The sequence below is a fragment of the Archocentrus centrarchus genome, chromosome 21 (assembly GCF_007364275.1).
Source record: "Archocentrus centrarchus isolate MPI-CPG fArcCen1 chromosome 21, fArcCen1, whole genome shotgun sequence".
Lineage (NCBI taxonomy): Eukaryota > Metazoa > Chordata > Actinopteri > Cichliformes > Cichlidae > Archocentrus > Archocentrus centrarchus.
Window position 1 is genome coordinate 29,979,306 of NC_044366.1, and position 17,162 is coordinate 29,996,467.

At 41.6% G+C, this 17,162-nt stretch overlaps 2 protein-coding genes across 2 annotated transcripts; one reads left to right on the forward strand and one right to left on the reverse strand.

Annotated features, from left to right (window-relative positions):
- The first annotated feature begins 5,903 nt into the window (after positions 1 to 5,903).
- On the forward strand, positions 5,904 to 6,830 carry LOC115800177 (olfactory receptor 6N2-like). The gene has a single exon (XM_030757431.1). The coding sequence runs from the start codon at positions 5,904 to 5,906 to the stop codon at positions 6,828 to 6,830; it is 927 nt and encodes a 308-aa protein (XP_030613291.1).
- Positions 6,831 to 12,865: 6,035 nt separating this feature from the next.
- On the reverse strand, positions 12,866 to 13,786 carry LOC115801226 (olfactory receptor 6N2-like). The gene has a single exon (XM_030758980.1). It carries the CDS (start codon positions 13,784 to 13,786, stop codon positions 12,866 to 12,868), a length of 921 nt encoding a protein of 306 aa, XP_030614840.1.
- Positions 13,787 to 17,162: the final 3,376 nt, after the last annotated feature.

Sequence of the window (17,162 nt, forward strand, 5' to 3'; positions counted from 1 at the left end):
TCATTTTCACATACATGAACATTTTTATAGTCTCTTATCAAAGTTGTAAAAAAAAATTAGGAAGAAAGCTGCAGAGACCTGTTTACCCCACCTGTTAGTTTTAATCAGCTTCTTCTGTTTAGGTATCTATGATGTCAGTATAGCTCGCGTGGAATCAGATTTTCCAAAAACTGCACGTTTAATAATGACTTTACAAATAGTGCTCTATCATCCTTTGTTTAATCCATTTATTGATGGGCTCAAAATGAAGGAAATTTCTAAACACCTAAAGAGATTGCTTTCTCAGGCCAAAATCATTTCATGCATTAACACTGAATGCTAAGGTGCAGTACATTGTTCTATAATCAGTTTGCTACACTCATTGAAAAATATTTCATTTAACATTCATGCAAGTATCCTTGATCTCTGCAAGTTTAAAGAAAGTAAAACATAAAAATGTAATCTTCATTTTTTTTTAAGCAAACTGTAACTTGATTTGTAAGAAAAATAAACTGATATATATTGCTGTGGGTTTATTAATAAACTGCATTTTGATAAGGCAAACATTCTAAGTTTATGTTGGAGTTAAACTGCTGTAAAATGAGAGTGGACTGAATTTTTCTGTTATTTACAATAATTCCAACTCTAATTGAGTAATTTGTCCTTTCAAAGAAAATATATTTCAGCAATATGTGATATTAAGGTAGTTAATGTTCATTCCTGTCTTCCATGCAATTTCTTTTTTTTTTTCTTTTTTTGCATGGAGCGCAGCTGTCTCCTCCTCCGACTGGGACTGCTTTGCAGGGCACACAGCCGACAGGTCAGATGACTGGGGTTGCTTGGCAGGCTGCTCAAAAGGCTGCAGACTGAAGAAGGGATGCTGAAGACTCTTGCGACTGACAAAGCTGGGACCCCCACCCTAAACTGTTTCACTTCCATGGTGACCCTCAGTCCCTGGGTCTGGTTCCTTGGCCTGGGCGGCCCCCTGAACTGTGTTGCCTCTTGTGTGGTTTCCCAGGGTAACCCCCTGTACTGCTTATTTTGGACTCTGTTGTTCTTTTGTTTTGTTTTTTTGGTTTTTCTCAAGTCTGTGTTTCTGTCTCCTCGTTTTCACACTTCCAGTTTTATTTTGCCAGTCTCCTGTTATGTGTGTGTTGTGTTTAGTTTTGTTTCCTTTGTTTCATCAGCGTAATTCTGTCCAGCTGTTCTCCACAGATGTTTCCAATTTCCTCACGTTAACTCCTGTGTATATATTGTCTGTGTCTTGTTCAGTTCTTTGTTGCGACATAATTCTAGGTATCTGTAAGCTGTGTGCATCCCTGTTTTGAGTTTCCCTTTTGAGATCCCAGGTTTTGTGTTATGAGCTTCATGCCTGCCCTGGAATTTGATATTTTGGATTTTGTGTTTTTGGCCTGTTTTTAAGATTCAGGATTAAAGCTTTTTTAAGTTCAGCTCTGTTCTCTCATGTCCTGCATTTGGGTCCAACTCTGCCTGCCACAAAGCCACACTGTGACACACGCAAAAAAAGAGGATGAGACAAACTGGCCTGAGTCTGAGACAAGCTACTCCCAACCCACCCATACTATCCCACAACTGTGGACAGCTACTCCCTCACCTGACAGCCCTGTCCCTGCAAGAGGCCAGTGGGCACCTGGAATCCCTGGAGCACATACTGGATGTCCCACAGTGGGCCAACCCACACCACCCAGGGGAGTGGCCAAGGGGGAACGGACCACTTCCACACAGGAAGGGACATAACCAGGAAATGGGTGACTCTGGACACCACGGCCCCAGAACCTGCACCCGGAGAACAGGCAGGCCACCCACCCCAGGGCCAGCACTTGCCACTGCAAGCACCCCAGGTCCACACCCCAAAATCGCAAGACAACACCCACCCAAGTCCCCCCACCACCAGCACCACCACCACCAACCAGGGCAAACCTACAGATACGACAAACCTACTCACACCCCCAGAGTCCACCTACCTATAAGACACACAGGGACCGAGACCACAGCTGACCACCCCCACTATGTAATGGAAATGATTAGTGGGAACCAGAGAGAACCAATTTCACCTAATTGTTTTTTTAAGGAGGCAGACATTCTCTCCACACTATTGTGATCTAGAAATACATCTCTATAATGTGTAACACATAAATCATTTGATGATTTCCAATTCATAAGGATAGTTTTCTTAGTGATGGATAAGGTGGTAAGAACAATATGTGATATATTTGCTTCTATATGTAATTCACTTACATTATCTAAAATACATAGCGTGGGTGAGGTTGGGATACAGCAACTAAACCATGTGGACAGGTCTTCACATTTTGTCTGACAGAACTTATGGACAGGTATACAAGACCATAAAGCATGCATATAGGTCTTAGCAGAGTTCCCTGTACAGTGGGTGAATATGTTTAAGTGTGTAAGGCCCATTTGGAACGTCTTTAGTCGTGTATACTGTGTTGAATGGAGAGTTTTGTGCTAGTTTTATATAACTTTTCTGATTTGCTTGCTTATGATATGGTTATGGTGAATGGAATCGGAGTTTCCAAAAACTGCATGTTTTTCGTGACATTGCAATTTGTAATATTCTGGGGAGGACGCACACCACTGGCCTCTGCCAGTGTGATCGCTGGCCAGTGGTAGCAGCCCCAACCTGCCACAGTTTGTCATGGTTGCTGTGGCAGGCAGGAAAGTCAGACCCCAAAAGCAGGACTCATAAAGGAAGTGAGAAAATGAACTTAAAGGTTTTTGTTGAGTACAAGGACTGTATGAACTAAATAAACTGGGCTGGTCTGAGGCCAGAACTAAAACTAGGGGGAACAAGGAACGGAGACGCACACAGCTGGAACATAGACAACGGCACGACAAAGGACAGATGAAAACTGAGGGCTTAGATACACAATAGGTAATCAGGGCAAGAGGAAAAAGCAGGGCATAGCAGGTGAAGTAAATGAAACTAATAACAGGGGAAGCAAAACTAAACACAAAGCACAGGGAACACAAGACTGGAAAAATAAAACAGGAAGCGACTAACCAAGGTACATGCAGACTAAATACGGGGGACTGGCACACAGACATGGGACAGAGGGACAGACTAGACTAGTCACAACACTAGGAATAAAACTCTATATGAAAACACAGGAGATCAGGGTCAAGACAAAATGACAAAACAGACAAGACCATGGATGCAGGGGAGACAGGGACAAAGGGAACAAGAACATCAAAACAAACTGGGAAATAACAAAACTCAGGGAAAATAAAGCTAAACACAAAACGCTGGGCAGACGGCCCAGGACCATGACACAGTTGTTGGTAGACCCTCCAAAAACTGCTCCAGCATGATCATCCCCCTCAGCTACTGCTCCCCCTCTAGCTGCCCTGGCTGCAATCACCTCACGGCCACTTTCCCATGCAAAGGCAAATGGCCAATTGTCTGGTCCAAGCCTCAAGCCACGGAAACAATGGAGATGGTCCCCTGGCGACAGCCCTAGCCAGTCCAACACTGCCTGACATGGTCAAAGTAGCTCTTCGACATCAGCAGAAGGAGGCTCAGAGCTGCCGTTTGGGCTTCCCCGGACAGCAGGGACAGCAGGGACATTACTCATTCATGCTCCAGGAATTGGCACACCTCTGCCTTCGCCTGGAACATGCCCAAAGATTTAAGGTCATCCCTCTCCCCCATCTTATAAAGCACTCTGTCCGGGGGGAGCAGATGGCAGTGGTCAGGTTGCGGGCTCACACTGAGCCACCAGGACTTCCATCACACACATCCTGCTTGGCCTGAGCCTGCAGCGACTCGAACTAAAATTAACAACAGGTGCACTAGAGGGGCAACAATGAGATTAGCCCTAAAACAGGAATGGTTTCACAGGTGAAGGCCATGGACATTTTCCCTCCTCAACTGTTTTTTGCATTTGGCTAGGGTCAGTGTCACTACTGGTAGCATGAGGCAATGCCTGGATCATACAGAGGTTGCACAAGTAGTCCAAGTCCTCCAGGACGGCACATCAATACGTGCCATTGCCAGAAGGTTTGCTGTGTCTCCTGGCACAGTCTCAAGAGCATGGAGGAAATTCAAGGAGACAGGCAGTTAATCTAGGAGACCTGGACAAGTCTGTAGAAGGTCCTTAACCCATTGGCCAGAACGTTATCTACTCCTTTGCGCAAGGAGGAATAGGATGAGAGAGCCTCACAAAATCTCCAGCAGGCCAACTGGTGAGAATGTCTCTGAACAAAAATTCAGAATCGGACTTCACGATGGTAGCCTGAGACCCCAACATCCTCTAATGGGTCCTGTGCACACTGCCTGGCACTGTGGAGCCGGACTGGCATTTGCCATAGAATAACAGAATTGGCAGGTCCACCACTGATGCCCTGTGCTTTTCACAGATGAGAGCAGGTTCACCCTGAGCACATGCAATGAACATGACAGGGTCTGAAGAAGCCATGCATAACATGCTGCCTGCAACATCATTCAGCATGACAGGTTTGGTGGTAGGTCAGTGATGGTCTGGGGAGACGGCAGAACACATAGACCTCTACAGGCTGGGTAACAGCACCCTGACTGCCATTAGGTATTGGGAATGAAATCCCTGGACCCGCCGTTGAACCCTATGCGTATGCAGTAGGTCCTGGGTTACTCCTGGTGCACAACAATGTCCGGCCTCATGTAGCGAGAGTATGCAGGCAGTTCCTGGAGGATGAAGGAATTGTTACTATTGACTGTGTCATGACTCACAGGTAGGACTCAGGTGCAGGACACTAAGAAATGCAGCAGAACAGATTTTATTTCAGGATGTGCGCAAAAGAGAACATAAAGAGCTGGGGGAGTCGGTGGCCGCTTAAACTTCGGGGTTCACGTGGCTTCGCATGTTTGCATAATCCAATGTATCCTATGGAAGTCAGTCTATGGCAAAAAGTCTGTGTAGGAAAAAAATGGTTAATCCAATTATTTAGGAGAGAAAAGTTGTCAAATGAGAGTCACTCTGGGTACCTTGCTGAGGCAACGACCTGGCGTCGACTGAGAGTCCTCCACCGGCTTATAACGCCACTCCATTAGGGAAATGAACAGGTGTGTCAGATCAGCCACAAGGTGAGCCTAGGAACTATGGGTGGAGTCCAAAGGACCCCCCCCCCCCCCCCCCCCCCCCCCTGCCGCCGGCACACCTCCCCACAAAACCCACAACCCGAAAAAAAAAACACAAGCAAAGAAAACAAAAACAAAGACTGGCCCCCATTGACATTGTCGGGCATGCTTACAAGCACATGAGGACTATACAAACTACTGAGTACCATTTTGAGTTGCTGCAGTGAAGTTTCAGCAAAATGGATTAGCATAGTTATGACTTTCTTGTATGGAGAAGATCTGTCTATTTGGTCAGGTTTTACTATTTTTGTACTGGTTGGCACCTTGAGTTTTCTTTGAGACTACTTTTAGCTAGAGGCTTTGATGACCACCCAGGCTTCTGGGCTGAGTATGATCTCATTTGAGAGCTAGTGCAGAACCTTACTCTGTTGCCTTATTCTACAACAAAGAGTTGACATAGGCTTAACTGAAATTACATGATACCATACCACTACATATTCCCTTCAACAATTCCAACTAAGGCTATAAATCCTGTGGTGTGTGGCATAGGTCCATTCTACATACTCATCCCATGACTCAAACCATTAGTGGTATAAATTGAAATCACCCAACATTGCTGAAGTTGTTTACATGATAGTGGAGACCTTAATGAGATCCATAGAGGATGGATGGTTTTCTGATAAGATGAAGCCACAAAGTCACTCACCCTTTGTACTCCAGTGCAGGAAATATATTATTACAATACTCTAAGTCTTGTCTATTCATTTGTTATTCATTAGTACCTCTTATGTGATCTGATTCTACAGCTGACAACATTTTGGTTCATTCAATGGATGTTGAATTAAATGTAACATTAATAACTCTTGGTGGGTTTGTAGAATTGCACAGATACAGATATCTTTATTTTGTCATCATATTCACACTTTATATTCTGATACTCTGCTGTAATTCCACTATAGTGTGCATTATCTGGACTCATACAAACCTTCATGAGCCAATGTACATTTTCATTGCAGCTTTATTAATTAACTCTGTTCTTTACAGCACAACTATTTATCCAAAGCTTTTATCTGATGTTTTGTCTGAAAAACAGGTTATATCATATCCACTCTGTCTCTTCCAAGCTTTTTCATATTACATCTTGGATGGTTCAGAGATTTTACTGTTGGCAGCCATGGCCTATGACAGGTATGTGTCTATATGCAAACCCCTGCAATATCCAGTTATCATGAATAAAATAACTGTACATGTCTGTCTGGTTTCAGCTTGGGTTATGCCTGCTTTTGAGATTGTGGTGTTAGCTGTGTTGTATTCTAATGTAAAACTCTGTACGTTTACCCTGACAGGAATTTTTTGTAACAATTCATGTTACAAGCTTCAGTGTGTGCCCTCAGTAGCAATATCTATATATGGTGTGGTCCTGTTAATAAATATTGCTTTTGTGCCTCTGCTTTTCATACTTTTTTCATACATCAGGATTCTTAGGATATCTTACCAAAGTTGTAGAGAAGTGAGGAAAAAAGCTGCAAAGACTTGTTTACCCCACTTGCTGGTGTTAATCAACTTTTCCTGTTTTATTGTTTTTGATGTAATTATAGTTAGACAGGAATCTGATCTATCAAAAACTCTTCGTTTGATATTAACTTTTCAGTCGATTTTATTTCATCCTCTTTTGAATCCAATTATATATGGACTCAAAATGAGTGAAATTTCTAAACATCTCAAGATATTGATGTGCCTAGTTAAAAAACAGTGATATTACTTCACTATTAGTCAAAGTATGATCATTTCATTTGTAATTGTACTGCAAATGAGACATGAAGTATCATCATCATCATATACTATGACATTTTTATAAGGTAATGTTAATGTCTGTTGTTCTACTGATCAAGTGTGTACTGGCCATGAAGGAAAAATAAACAACTTCTTAAACTGCTGCTGGTAATGTTTGAAGTCTAATCAGCTTGTATGCCTGCATTTAACATTTTTCTTTCTTTTTCCATTTGACACAGATTGGATTTTTAAACACATAAAATCAATTTAGTGAAATGAATCAAAAGCCACTGGACTGCTGTGTGTGTGTCTGTATGAAGCAAGTGACTTCTTTGATAGGGAACAATATTTTGCATTCTGTTACTAACAAATTCTAAACATGACATATTTTCTAATAATATGCATTGGTTTATATGAAAAGTGTAATCACTTCACTTCAAGTCAACTGAATTTTATTTAAACAGCACCAAATCACAACAAACAATTGCCTCAAGCTGCTTTATATTGTAAGTTGTTTCTGTTGTTATTGTTATTGTACCCTACAATGATACAGACAAAACCCCATCAATCGAGCAACCCCCCCTATGAGCAAGCATTTGGCAACAGTGGGAAGGAAAAGCTCTCTGAGAGGGAGTGCAGGGAGATAGGACAGAAGAGATGCTGTGGAAGAGAACCAGAGATTAATAATAACTAATGATTAAATGCAGAGTGGTGTATAAACACACAGTGAAAAGAGTTGAGTGAAGAAAAAAAACACACAGTGCATCATGGGAACCCCCCAGCAGTCTAGGCCTATTGCAACATAACTAAGGGAGGGTTCAGGGTCACCTGATCCAGCCCTAACTACGTATAAGCTTGATCAAAAAGGAAAGTTTTAAGACTAATCTTAAAAACAGAGAGGTTGTCTGTCTCCCAAATTTAAATTGGGAGCTGGTTCCACAAAAGAGGGGCCTGAAAGCTTCAGGCTCTGCTTCCCATTCTACATTAAATACCTTAGTAACCCCAAGTAAGCTTGCAGTCTGAGAGCGAAGTGCTCTGAGGTCTTTGAGATAAGATGGGGCCTGATTATTCAAGACTTTGTATGGGAGAAGGAGGATTTTAAATTCAATTATTTATTTAACAGGGAGCCAACTTCTTTGAGCAGTCTTGTAGGAACAGGGTCAAATAGACATGTTGATGGCTTGGAGGAAGTAACTAGTGACGTTAACTCAGAAAGATCAATTGGAGAGAACGAGTCTAAATAAATATCAGTAGAATTCAAAGTATTTGTACATAAAGATACGTCTCGGATGATGGTTGTGAATATTTTTTTCCATTATGGTTAAAATTTTCTTTGCGAAAAATGTCACAGCTGTGCATTTGTGAGTTATACCAGGGATTCAATCACTTCTGATTTAAGACTCTCTTTATCAGAGGAGCCACAGTATCCAGAGTCATATACAGTGAAGATGTAAAACTGCTGACAAGATAATTGACCTGGGAGTAGTGACAGTAGAGTAGCTGCTCTGGACTGTGGTGGCACCTGGTACTGAAGATAATGGAGGAATTATATCCTTAAACTTCAGAAAGACATCTACTGTAATGATGTGTATTCCCCACTGCTGTGAAATCCATTTTGTAAATTTAGACATTATTAAGAAATGATCAGACAGAAGAGTGTTTTCAGGGAATATAGATAATATCATAAAGTGGTGAAGCAGGCAGGGTTGGACCCAAATGCAGGACTCTAAACAGGACTCAGGAGACTCACGTGAACTCAGATAAACTCACATTTTTTGCTGGTTATACGTGCTGGACTTTATTGCTGGTTCAAGATGTAGTGCAGGGAATCAGGTAACTCACAGAATAGGAATCTCAGAAAAAACAAGAGAACTCACTGCAACTATAATTTAGAGGTAACAAGGAAAGAGTAGAAACAGCTTGGGGAGAACAGGTGAACAGATACACGCTAACGAGACCGTGGGAAGCAAAATTGAATACTGAACATATGATACAAGGACTGCCAAAGTAAACCTGGAAACAGAAACACAGACTAGACAACACAGGGAGGCAAGCACATGGAAAAAATAACAGACACATGAACAAAAAAATGGGGGAACAAGACACATACGAGGACACAGAGGGAGAAATTAAACTAAGCACTAGAAACTGAGAACATGATTAGATATACTTAAACATAAAATAGACAAGGAACCAAAACCAAACAGAACAAAGGAAGCCAGGAGCACCAGAGTCCAAACAAAAAACATTCAGGAGTCTTGCCAAGCCATGGATCCACACAGGGCAGAGAAAACAGTCCTGGAGACTTCCCAGGCCATGGGACAAGGCATAAGGGCAGAGGACAGTGGCAGACAAGACCAAGCAAATCCGGGAGTGGACCAGTTGGCCAGCTGCAGAGACAAAGACATTAAGGGGGGCCAGCCAGAGAACCCACTAAAGGGAAAACATACACTGCTCAAAAAAAATAATAAAGGGAACACTTAAACAACACATTATAACTCCAAGTAAATCAAACTTCTGTGAAATCAAACTGTCCACTTAGGAAGCAACACTGATTGACAATCAATTTCACATGCTGTTGTGCAAATGGAATAGACAACAGGTGGAAATTATTGGCAATTAGCAAGACACACTCAATAAAGGAATGGTTCTGCAGGTGGGGACCACAGACCACTTCCCAGTACCTATGCTTTCTGGCTGATGTTTTGATCACTTTTGAATGTTGGTGACGGACTCTACAACCCACACAAGTGGCTCAGGTAGTGCAGCTCATCCAGGATGGCACATCAATGCGAGCTGTGGCAAGAAGGTTTGCTGTGTCTGTCAGCGTAGTGTCCAGAGGCTGGAGGCGCTACCAGGAGACTGGCCAGTACACCAGGAGACGTGGAGGAGGCTGTAGGAGGGCAACAACCCAGCAGCAGGACCACTACCTCCGCCTTTGTGCAAGGAGGAACAGGAGGAGCACTGCCAGAGCCCTGCAAAATGACCTCCAGCAGGCCACCAATGTGCATGTGTCTGCACAAACGGTTAGAATCTGACTCCATGTGAATGGTGTGAGGGCCCGACGTTCACAGATGGGGGTTGTGCTCACAGCCCAACACTGTGCAGGATGTTTGGCATTTGCCAGAGAACACCAGGATTGGCAAATTCGCCACCGGCACCCTGTGCTCTTCACAGATGAAAGCAGGTTCACTCTGAGCACATGTAACAGACGTCTGGAGACACCGTGGAGAGCAATCTGCTGCCTGCAACATCCTTCAGCATGACCGGTTTGGCAGTGGGTCAGTAATGGTGTGGGGTGGCATTTCTCTGGGGGGCCGCACAGCCCTCCATGTGCTCGCCAGAGGTAGCATGACTGCCATTAGGTACAGAGATGAGATCCTCAGACCCCTTGTGAGACCATATGCTGGTCCGGTTCGCCCTGGGTTCCTCCTAATGCAGGACAATGCTAGACCTCATGTGGCTGGAGTGTGTCAGCAGTTCCTGCAAGATGAAGGCATTGAAGCTATGGACTGGCCCGCCCGTTCCCCAGACCTGAAGCCGACTGAGCACATCTGGGACATCATGTCTCGCTCCATCCACCAACGTCACGTTGCACCACAGACTGTCCAGGAGTTAGCAGATGCTTTAGTCCAGGTCTGGGAGGAGATCCCTCAGGAGACCATCCGCCACCTCATCAGGAGCATGCCCAGGCATTGTAGGGAGGTCATACAGGCATGTGGAGGCCACACACAATACTGAGCCTCATTTTGACTTGTTTTAAGGACATTACATCCAAGTTGGATCAGCCTGTAGTGTGTTTTTCCATTTTAAGTTTGTGTGTGACTCCAAATCCAGGCCTCCATGGGTTAATAAATTTGATTTCCATTGATGATTTTTGTGTGATTTTGTTGTCAGCACATTCAACTTTGTACAGAACAAAGTATTCAATGAGAATATTTCATTCATTCAGATCTAGGATGTGTTATTTGAATGTTCCCTTTATTTTTTTGAGCAGTGTATTTCAGGGTGCTGGTCGCCTATCCAGCTGCAGAAACAAAGAAATTCAAGGATACGGCCGGGACTATGACCACAGATACTAAGTACTGTAGTTTGTATGACCCCCATATGCTTGTATGCATGCCTGACAATTTTGGGGCATGTTCCTAATGAGACAACTGATGGCGTCCTGAGGGAACTCCTCCCAGATCTGGACCAGGGCCTCACTAAGCTCCTGGACAGTCTGAGGTGCAACCTGGTGGCTGAAACATGATGTCCCAGAGGTGTCTACTGGATTTAGGTCAGGCGAGTGTGGGGGCCTGTCATTGATATCAATTACTTGATCCTCCAGAAACTACCTTCATACTATCTACCTTAGGCCAGGCATTGTCATGCACGAGAAGGAACCCTGGACCCACTGCACCAGTGTAGAGTCTGAGAATGGGTCCAAGGATTACATCCTGATACGTAATGGCAGTCAGGGTGCCATTGCATAGCCTTTAGAGGTCTGTGTGCCCGTCCATGGATATGCCTCCCCAGACCATCACTGACCCACCACCAAACCGGTAATGCTGAATGATGTCACGGACATCATAATGTTCTCCATGGCTTCTCCTGACCCTTTCACATCTGTCACATGTGGTCAGGGGGAACCTGTGCAAAGCACAGGGCACCATTGGTGGACCTGCCAATTCTGGCAGCCTCACAGCTGACAATCACTCTATCTTCATTAACACAGAGATAGCTTGGGATTTAATAGTTAAACAATTTTGTATGTTCTTCTACACATAGTACAGATCAGCTGTTACACAGATTTCAGGTTCAGCCAGTGAAATAGCTTGTAATAATGCAGCTCTCCTCTGAATAAATCATGCGCTCCAGCTGAGATGCAGTCCACAAGACCACACACAGTCTCCCTCAATTTGTAACAGAACAGTTTGTCATAACAAAAACGTGTTCATTCAGTTTCAGTCTTCTTTCATTGATCTGAATTACCACTGTTTTTAGAGAGAAACACCCACATAAAACCATCATTTACACTATTTTTGTTTTAATAATTCAATTTATTAATGCTTTAATGATTGAAAGAATAAGACTGCAGACACAAGCAGCAGTAATGAGCTTCCTCTGAAGGGTGCCTGACCTCTCCCTTAGAAATGGGGTTAGGAGTGTAGTCATTTGGGAGGGGCTCAGAGTAGAGCCTCTGCTCCTCCACATCGAAAGGAGCCAATTGAGGTGGTTCGGGCATCTTACTAGGATGCCTCTTGGGCGCCTCTTGGGTGAAAAGTTCCGGGCATGTTCTATTGGGTGGAGGCCCCAGGGCAGACCCAGGACATGCTGGAGAGATTATACCTCTCAGCTGGCCTGGCAATGCTTTTGAGCTGGTGGAGGCTGCTGGGGAGAGAGAGAACTGGGCTTCTCTGCTTAGGCTGCTGCCCCCAAAGGCCAGCCCCAGAAAAGCAGAAGGAGATGGATGGATGGATGGATGGATGGGTGAATGCTTCAATTTAATTCAATTCACTTTTATTTATATAGCACCAAATCACAGCAATTGCCTCAAAGTGCTGTATGTTGAAAGGCAAATACCCTGCAATAATAAGAGAAAGCCCCAACAAACAAACTACTTGAAATGCTACTAAACGTACCTCACACTCTCACACTGAGCCAATTTTGACTCACTTATTTGCGCTGCTTTTGGAAAAATGCTGGTCTTTACCAAAATGAAATGAACTCATTATTAATAGATCCCATGCCAAATCTTCCTCTCCCATCTTCGCATTTTTGTAATTGTGGCATCTTCCTAATCTAGTGGTTAGCAAAACAGGTCCAAAGAATCCAAACATACAAAGTGAGGGATTAAGTGAATTTAATACACATAACATTACTCTTCACATTTAATGCTATAGAGGCATGCAGGTAAAATTGTGCTTTTTAATAAAAAGCAAAAAATTAGAAGTTACAGGTGAATATCTGATGGGATAAACACATTATCCAACTTTTATTTCAAGGATTACCACCAACTCATCACTTTTTTCCATATCACTTTACTTGGCAGAACAACCTCTTGACTTGTTTTGAAATTTCTTTCATTTTTAGTCCATATATGATTGGATTAAATAGTGGAGGATACAAAACGACTTGTAAAGTCAGTATTAAACGTACAGTCTTTGAAATATCAGATTCCAGTCGAAGTATAAAAACCTCACATGTACAGAACAATGAATAGTTGAATAAAACCAGCAGGTGAGGTAAACAGGTCTGTGCAGCTTTTTTCCTGACTTCTCCACACCTTTGATAGGATATTATAAGAATCTTTGTGTAAGTGAAAACTATGTAGAGCATAGGAAAAAATACAATATTGAGCAAAAGAATCACACCATAAACAGACAGAAGTCTTGAACTCACACAGTGAAGTTTGTAAACTGCATTATTGCAAAATATTCCTTGCAGAGTAAAGGTACACACTCTTGTAGTAGCACTTAGTACTGATGATCCTGCAACCTGACAAGCAGGCACAATCCAAGCTAAGACCAAAAACACACAAACTGTAGTTTTTCTCATGATAGCTGGATATTGCAAAGGTTTGCATATAGACACATATCTGTCATAGGCCATGGCTGCCAACAGTAAAAATTCTGACCCCCCTGAAGCATAAAATAAAAAAAACTGAAGGTGGCACATTGTGTGTGATATGATCTGTTTTTCAGATAAAACATCAAGCAAAAGCTTTGGGTAGATAGTTGTGCTGTAAAAAGTAGAATTAATCAGCAAAGCTGCAATGAAAATATACATGGGCTCATGAAGGCTTTGATGAATCACAATCAGACAAACAATGATGGCATTAAAGCAAATTATTAGAGTATATAGTGTAAAAATACTCACAAAATAAACATATCTGTACTTTTCCACCTCTACATACCCATCAAGAGTTATGTAAGTTAAATTAATTTTATCGTCCATTAAAATAGTCAGAAATGTGAGTTACGCAGCAGACATTCTACATACCTAAAATACTGAGTGAAGTCTTTTTGTATCAGCAATGTGTATTGTAATATTATCTATATTTGAAACGATCCAGTTACCTGGCTTTGAGTGGCATGTGTGAGATCTTGTTCACAGTTCTGAGTTTGTCATGTGTTTTTATAACACAGTTCCACCCTCCATGGATTTCATTTGAACTCTCTACCAAAAGAGGCATTTGCATCACCTTTGTCAACCTCTGGCGAGTTGTTTTGCAGGGCTGCAAGGCAATTTTGCAATTTTGCAGCCCAAACATCCAGTGCCTAAACAAGAGTTATGCAGTTCCCTACTTTTATTGCTGGACAGAATTTTGCTACATTGACTCTGTTATCAGGCCCAGCAATGAAAACTTTGAGAGCTGCATGAGAGCTTGGCCTTTACTATCCCATCTACTTTGTTAAGAGTTCTTAGTGTATTGCTTAAAACAATCTTAATGAATCTGACCTCTCTTGTATAAGCCAAAGTTGGGAGGCTCAGATCCACTAAAATGAAAATCATGTGGGGTAATGGGTAACGACAGGTGAACAACCTGGGAGAAAAGTCATGCGGAAAAAATGTTTAACATTGTAATAATTTTCAAAGCGGAACAAGAAATTTAGGAAAGGAAATTACCTCGCTTCCTCCCGGACCTCCCAAATGGGTAAATGTGTCAAAAACTTTTGACTTGTAGTCTACATTTTCATTGAAGCTTTGCTACTAAACTGTGTTCTTTACAGTATAATTATTTACCACAAACTTCTGATTGACTTTTTATCTGAAAAACAAGTCACGTCATATTCAGCCTGTCTCTTTCAGTTTTTATGTTTTATACTCTAGGCAGTTCAGAGTTCTTTCTCTTGGCAGGCATGGTCTATATCAGATATGTGGCTATATATAAACTATGCTACTATGTGTGTGTATGTGTGTATATATATATATATATATATATATATATATATATATATATATATATATATATACACACACACATATGTATGCATCTATGTATATGTAACTTTAACTTAAAAGGAATATTTTGTAATAATGCAATTTACACTTTTCAGTGTGTAAGGTCAAGATTAATTGCTATATTTGGAGTTGTTGCGTTATTCTATATTGTAATATATCCTGTGCTCTTCATCGTTCACATACAAAAACATCTTTATAGTCTCATCAAAGTTGTAAAGAAATTAGGAAGAAAGCTGCATAGACCTGTTTACCCCACCCGTTAGTCTTAATCAGCTTCTCCTGTTTAAGTATCGATGATGTCAGTATAGCTCGAGTGGATTCTCGAGTGCTCTATCATTCTTTGCTTAATCCAGTCACATTTCTAAACACCTAATGAAATTGTTTCTCAGGCCAAAATCATTTCATGCATTAACACTGAATGCTAAGGTGCAGTAATTTGTTCTGTATAAGCTTTCTGCAGTTACTGAAAACTCCTTTCATTTAACAAAATCAAGTCATTCCAAATATCATTCAGATCATTTTGATTTAAGTATCCTGGATCTGTAAGTGCATAAAAAGTCAAACAGTTATTTATTTATTTTAGCAAATTTTAACTTAATTTATAAGAAAATTAAACTGAAATATTTGGTGTGGGTTCATTAATAAAGTGCATATTGATAAGGCAAACATTCCAAGTTTATGTTCTAGTTAAACTGCTGTATAATGAGAGTGAATTGTTTTGCAATTTGTAATAATTCAAAATCTAAACCTTTTAAAAAAACACAATTCATTAATATAAATTATATTAATATGTTCTCATTCCTGTCTTCCACACAGTTTTGTCAGTTCACTTTTTGAAACTGTATGTTGTTATGCTCAGTAAAGCAAAAATTTATACCCGTCCCTTTCTCTTAACATAAACATATCAGTTGCACTTTAGGTAAAAGCATAGGTAATTGAACACATTCTCATATTAATGTTGTCAAGCTTTTTTGTTGTTGAATTTTCACATTTTTTGGTGATTTTTATTTACAGTATGCTAAGTATATGTATAAGTACAGCATAGAGCAGTGTTGGTCTTAAGTCTCAAGACCACTTTTTGATGGTCTCACTCTTGTCATGGTCTCGACTCCATTTGCACTCGGTCTTGCCATGGACTCGGACATTGAGGATTTTCAACACCAGTCGAGACCACAACTGTGGAAATATCACTAAATTGCTAGAATATTGTCCAATTTATTTGTTAACATCCTTGCTTTCATTGGCTGCAAAACATACTGATTTAAATCCAAAAAAGATGGCGCTCCTCTGCCCTCTCCCAGGAGCGCAACCCGCAGACTCCGCCTCAGCTAGGTCGCTGCTATGGTCGCTGCTTGTGCCTCTATCATTTCACTGCAATTTGCAATCTACCAAAGAGCACGGGCAGTTTCATTTACAATGTGCACATTTCATCTCGCTACGGTCAGGCCTTGTGATTGAATTCACGGGCTACAGAAATCGAAATGACAACCGGCATGAATGGGAGGAGAAGTAGGAAAAATGGAGATTGAATGAAAATTTCAGGCTTCCAATTCAACAAAAAAATCCTAGTGTGAAAGGCAAATACCAACCTTCATGTATTCTGATACACAAATTGAAATTTTAATGCAAATTTTAGGGCTGTGTGTGTTTGTGTGCACGTGTGTTGTGTTGTGTCAGCTGTTAATTTTTCTTTTCTTCAGCTGTAGCCACCAAAATTTGCTAGTGGGGGCTGCCATTAGCTCTAGCGATCGTTCAGTGCTGGAAGCCCCCCCCCCTTCAGTACCGAGAGGCTCCATCAAAATGTTTTTTATGCTTTAATCCCTGATTTTATCAACTAAAAGTAGACGTGCAGTAGAAAAGTTTGCTGTTCTATGCTTGTGAATAAAAAGCATTACAGCATTAAGCTCATGCAGCCCCCAGTTTTTCAACAAAAACACAACAGCAGCTGTTTTACGTGCAGTCTGTCTACACACGAGCAGCAAGAGCAAAGACTTTACTGAGACGGTGAGCTCAGGTGGAGTGAAAGGAGACGTTTTTCTAGCTTCCAAAGTAGCAGCGCTTAAAACTTTTACTGGGAAACAGCTGTAGGTCCTTCATCAACCACCTGATCAGCAACAATAGTAGCTCAGCGAGGAGGTGGCGGAGCGCCATTTTTTCACAGATTATCTGTCTCATACTGTCTCAACATGGTGACGGTTTTAACAAATATGTAAATCCAGACTTTTTATCAAAGTTACATACTGCAGCTTTAATCTGTATAAGAGAGAAACTTGTGGCTTTAATTCTTCGATGAGGGCTTGCCATTTTTTCAGTTTTACACATTTAGCTATGTGGTTTTGAAATAGGATATATTTTTGCAAAGATTGTT

Excerpts from the sequence above, each read along its gene's own strand:
- LOC115800177 (XM_030757431.1), top strand. The coding sequence starts at position 5,904 with ATGGATGTTGAATTAAATGTAACATTAATAACTCTTGGTGGGTTTGTA.
- LOC115801226 (XM_030758980.1), bottom strand. The coding sequence starts at position 13,786 with ATGGACGATAAAATTAATTTAACTTACATAACTCTTGATGGGTATGTA.